Here is a 4,488-nt window from a genome sequence, read left to right on the forward strand (position 1 = left end):
GGGGGGCCGTGAGGGAGGGTGATGTGGTCTCTGCTGGGGGGTTCTTGGATGTTGGGGTCCCCTGGGAAGAATTTGGGGGTTCTTGGATGTGGGGGAGTCCCACGTGGGGTCGGAGGGGCCATGGAGGGGCTGGGGGGGTGGTGGAGAGGACGTGGCGGGGCTCGGGGTTTCCTGGGGGTGTTCTGAGCAGTTTTGGGGTCAGTGGAGGAGCTGAGGGAGCCGAAAGGGGCTGGTGGGAGCCCCCGACAGGTTTTGGGGTGGTTCCTGGGCCTGGGGGGGGGTCTTGTGCCCTTACAGACGGGTTGAGGCCCCTCCCATCTCCAGGCACTACGAGAGTTCGGCCGCCCCCCTTGGGAACAGCCCCCCAAGCTGGAAGGGCCGTTCAGGTACCCCCTGCCCTTCCTGAGGGCCCCCCCAGCCCCAGCAATGCCCCCCCAGCCCCAGCAATGCCCCCCCAGCCCCAGCAATGCCCCCTACCCCTCTGAGCCCCCCGTCTGCCCCAGCCCCAGCCCGGAGGAGGCCGCGCCGGACCCCAAGGACGCCGAGCTCGCCGGGGCCGTGGTGGCCGCCCGCGCTGCCGCCCTGGGGTGAGTCACGGGGGGCCATGGGGGTTTTGGGGAGGGGGATTTCGGACCCAAACCCCCCCCTTCTGTGTGTGTGTCCCCACAGGTGGGGGCGGCTGCCGGGGCTGTCGCGGGCCCGGGTGCTGCGGGGGGCGGCGGCGGCGCTGGGGGGGACGGGCGGGACCCCCGGAGGCGACGACGGTGACGATGGTGACGACGGGCGCCTGCAGGGGGCGCTGCTGCGCTGGGCGGCGCACGTGGAGCGGATGGGCGGGGCCGTGCAGGTGGGCGGGGCCTGTGCCGGTGGTGGGTGGGGCCTGTGTGGGTGGGTCTGTGTGGATGGGTGGGGCCATGTGGATGGGTGGGGCCTGTGTGAGAAGTGGGAGGGGCCAGATGGGCTGGGTGGGAGGGGCCTGGAGGGGCGGGGCCATGTGGGAGGGCGGAGCCTGAGGATTCAAGTGGGCAGGAGTGGCTGAGGGGCAAGGGGGGCGGGGCCAGGAATCTGTGGGTGGCACCACACAGTAGTAGGTGGAGCTTGGTACTCCAGGGGGTGGGGCTAAACGTGACAGGGGTGTGGTCTCACAGAGGGCGTGACCAACTCCTGCTCTCCCCCCAGGAGGTGCCCGGGGGTCGGGCCCTGGTGATGAGGAGGCCGCTGGGTGTGGTGGGCGTGGTCTCGTCCTGGCCCTGCCTCCTGTTGCCGGAGCTCCTCCTCCCCGCGCTGGTGCTCGGCAACAGCGTCGTGCTGGTGGCCCCGCCCGGCTGTGCCGGGGCCGCTCTGCGCCTGCGCCAGGTGGGGACCCCCGGATGGACCCCCCCGTGACCCCCCCGGGCATCCCGGGAACACCCAGAACCTGCCCCGTTCCCTCCCCGTTGGGACCTCCCCAGGCCCGCCCGTGTGCCCCCCCTGCAGCCCCCCCATGTGGCCCTTACAGCCCCTCAGGACCCCCCCAGGACCCCCCATGTGCTCCCTGTGCCCCCTTATGCATCCCCCTGGAACCCCCTGTGTGCCCCTTGCGTCATTCCAGAACCCCCCAAGACCCTCCATCAGCCCCCCCCGACCCTTTCTGGGTGTCCCCACGGGAACCCACCCGTGTCCCTTCTGGGATTTCCTCTTTCTCCTCCAGAAACCCCCTCGTGAACCCCCCAGAGCTCCCTGGACCTCCCCAGGAGCCCCCCAAGGACCCCCCTTGTGACCCTCCCTGGCTCCCTTGGCCTCCCCACCCCGTCCCCTTTCCCCCCCCGAGCCCCCCAGGCCCCATCCCCTCCGGTGACAGCCCCTCCCGTGTGTCCCCAGGTCCTGGTGGCCGCGGGGCTGCCCGGGGGGGCCCTGGCGGTGCTGCCGTGGGGGTCCCGGGGGTCCCGGGAGTCCGGGGCCAAACTGGCCCGACAGCACCCCGATGGGCTGTGGCTCTGTGGGGCAGACACGGTGAGTGGGGACGGGGGGCACAGGGAAGGGGAGGGGGGGGTTGAGGGGGCTGGGGAGGGCAGCAAACCCCGCTGTCGGGGGTCCCTGTGGCACCGGGGGGTGCCCAGCGATGGGGGGGCCCCCGGCCGTGGGGGTCTGTCCCCCCCTCACCCGGCACTTCCTCCCCCCCTCCCAGGACTGGGCCTCGGCCCTGAGCGTCCCCCGCGTGTGGGGGGTCCCGGGGGGGCTCCTGAGGGCTCTGGGGCAGGACCTCCCCCCCGGTGCCGCGCGGGAGCTGGAGCTGCGCTGCACCCGCCCCCAGTGCCTCTGGGTGCCGGGGGGGGCACCCTGAGCCCCCCCCACCCCCAGAGCCCTCCCCAAAACCTCGGGTGGTCTCTGACCTCGCACTGTGACCCCCGCCCTGCAGCCCCCGCCCCAATAAACCTCCTCCCGCCGCAGCCCGTGTCGTGTCTCTGCCTGTGAGGGGGGATCCCGGGGGGTCTCGGGGGGGATCCCGGGGGGTCTCGGGGGGGATCCCGGGGGGTCTCGGGGGGGGGCCCGGGGGGGGGGGGCCCCGCCCCGCCCCCGCACGTGCCCGGACGCGCAGCCCCCCCCCCGCTCGAAGCAGCCGCACCCAGAGCTCGGCGGGGCCGTGGGGGGGGGGGGTCCCGGCCGGCGGAGCCCCCTCGGGAGCGGGCCGGGGTCCCGCGGGGTGAGGGGCGGGGGAGGCCGGGAGTGCCCCCGGGGGGGCGGGGGAGGGTCCCGGTGGCCTCGTGTGCCCCCCCCGCCTTTCCTGGGTCCTGCCCCCGGCTCGGTCCCACTTTCGCTTTCGGCGGCGGCGGCGGCTCCGCCGCGGCCCGAGGGGGTCCCGGGGGGCCCTGTGGGGGGGGTCTCGGGTCCCCGCGCGCCCCCCCCAGCTCGGCACCGCCATGGACTCGCGCCCCGCCAGCTCCGCTCTGGTAAGTGGGGTCGGTCCCCGGCCCCTTCGCGCGCCCCCCGCCCCACCCCGCACCCCTCTGGGATCCCCGTGAGACCCCCTCGGGACCACCAGCCCTCCCCCGGTGCCCCCCAGGTCCCGCTCCTGCTCCTTCTGGCCGTGCCCCCCCCCGGCAGCTGCTGCTCCTTCAGCTTTAACCCCGTCAGCAGCACCTTCGGCACCCACCTGAACAAGCTGGTGAGACTCCCCCCCCTCCCCGGGGCTGCCCTGCCCTCCCCGAGACCCCCCGGACCTTCGGGACCCCTCACACCCCTCCGGGATCCTACGGACCCTTTACGGGACCTCCGGCACCGCTCTGAGACCCAAAGGATTCCCCGCGACCCGTCCCCTGCCCCAACACCCTGAACTCCTTCATTTCCCGGGGAAAGCCCCTCCCTGGGTCCCGAAAACCCCCTGACCCCCCACCCGCACGGGTCATTTGGGACCCCCCGAGCCCCCCCCCCCGCTCCGGGCTCTCTTTGGGGACCCCCCGACCCCTCCCGCAGACCCCCTGGCTGCTCCTCGACTACCCTGTGGCGATGCCCAGCAACCTGGAGCCGGTGAGCGAGACCCCCCTTCCCCCGGGACCCCTGACCCCCAACTCCTGCACCCCCCTGACGGCCCCCCACCCACCCAACCCCTGACCTGTGTCCCCCCCGGCCCCCCCGGCCCCCCAGGACAGCGGCTGCTCCCCGCTGTGGGGGCTGCACTTCGGGGCGGCGGCGCTGCGGCGCATGCGGGGGGTGGCGGGGCAGGACTTGGCCCCCCTGCTCAGCACCCTCCTCGCCCACCTCAGCTTCGTGGCCGAGTGTCACATCCAGGTCAGCGGGGGGCTCTGGGGAGGGGCCCTGGGGGGGTCCTCCCCAGGGACTGGGGGTCCTGACAGAGGGGGGGTGCTGGGAGGCTCCGGGGGCGTTATGGGGACTCTGATGGGGGGTCCCCGGGGGTCTCTGGGGAGTTCACGGTAACTCTGGGGGGGTCTCCGAGGGGCTCTGGGGACCCTGCAGGGGTTGGGGGGTTCTCTGGGGTGTCTTGGAGGGGGGGCCACCGGGCAGGGCCGTGGGAGCTCTGGGGTCGGCATCCCCAAGGGAGGGGGGTGTCGAGGAGGGGTTCGGGGTCCTCGGGGGGCTCCCGTGACAACCCCCCCAGGACCCCCAGGGCTGCGTCCGGCTGGAGACGGTGAACGTGTCGCGGCTGCTCGAGACCCTCGGGCGGGACCTGGGGGAGCTCCGGGGGAGACCCCCCCACTTCCCCGGCTGTGCCCGCCTGCGCTGCCGCCCGGGGACCGCCCCGGGACCCCCGAGGGACCCCCCCGCGCCCCCCCCGCTGGCCACCCCCACCGTGCAGCTCGAGGGGGCCCTGGGGGCCAGGCAGGGCCCTCCCCCCCCCCGCGGCCACGGGCTGGTGCTGCTGGGGGGGCTCGGGGGGACCCTGGGCCTGGCGGCGGCAGCCTGGGTGCTGTGGAGGCGGCCCTGCGGCCAGGTGGGGCACTGGGGGCGCTGGAGGCACTGGGGGTGCTGGGGGCACTGGGGGGCACTGGG

The 4,488-nt window shown here is 74.8% G+C and overlaps 2 protein-coding genes across 2 annotated transcripts in view; both read left to right on the forward strand.

Annotated features, from left to right (window-relative positions):
* The window catches only part of LOC108510294 (aldehyde dehydrogenase family 16 member A1-like), a 3,927-nt gene extending 3,621 nt beyond the window's left edge, over window positions 1-306 (forward strand). Inside the window, exon 4 of the mRNA XM_017839965.1 lies at window positions 298-306. Coding sequence (XP_017695454.1) covers window positions 298-306 — 9 coding nt within the window. The remainder of the gene's footprint in view (window positions 1-297) is intronic.
* Window positions 307-2,889: 2,583 nt separating this feature from the next.
* FLT3LG (fms related tyrosine kinase 3 ligand) overlaps window positions 2,890-4,488 on the forward strand; it is a 2,312-nt gene continuing 713 nt past the window's right edge. Inside the window, exons 1-5 of the mRNA XM_017839966.1 lie at window positions 2,890-2,930; window positions 3,044-3,145; window positions 3,454-3,507; window positions 3,625-3,768; window positions 4,097-4,429. Coding sequence (XP_017695455.1) covers window positions 2,901-2,930; window positions 3,044-3,145; window positions 3,454-3,507; window positions 3,625-3,768; window positions 4,097-4,429 — 663 coding nt within the window. The 5' untranslated portion in view covers window positions 2,890-2,900. The remainder of the gene's footprint in view (window positions 2,931-3,043; window positions 3,146-3,453; window positions 3,508-3,624; window positions 3,769-4,096; window positions 4,430-4,488) is intronic.

Source organism: Lepidothrix coronata, unplaced genomic scaffold (genome assembly GCF_001604755.1).
Source record: "Lepidothrix coronata isolate B3197 unplaced genomic scaffold, Lepidothrix_coronata-1.0 Scaffold617, whole genome shotgun sequence".
Taxonomy (NCBI): domain Eukaryota; kingdom Metazoa; phylum Chordata; class Aves; order Passeriformes; family Pipridae; genus Lepidothrix; species Lepidothrix coronata.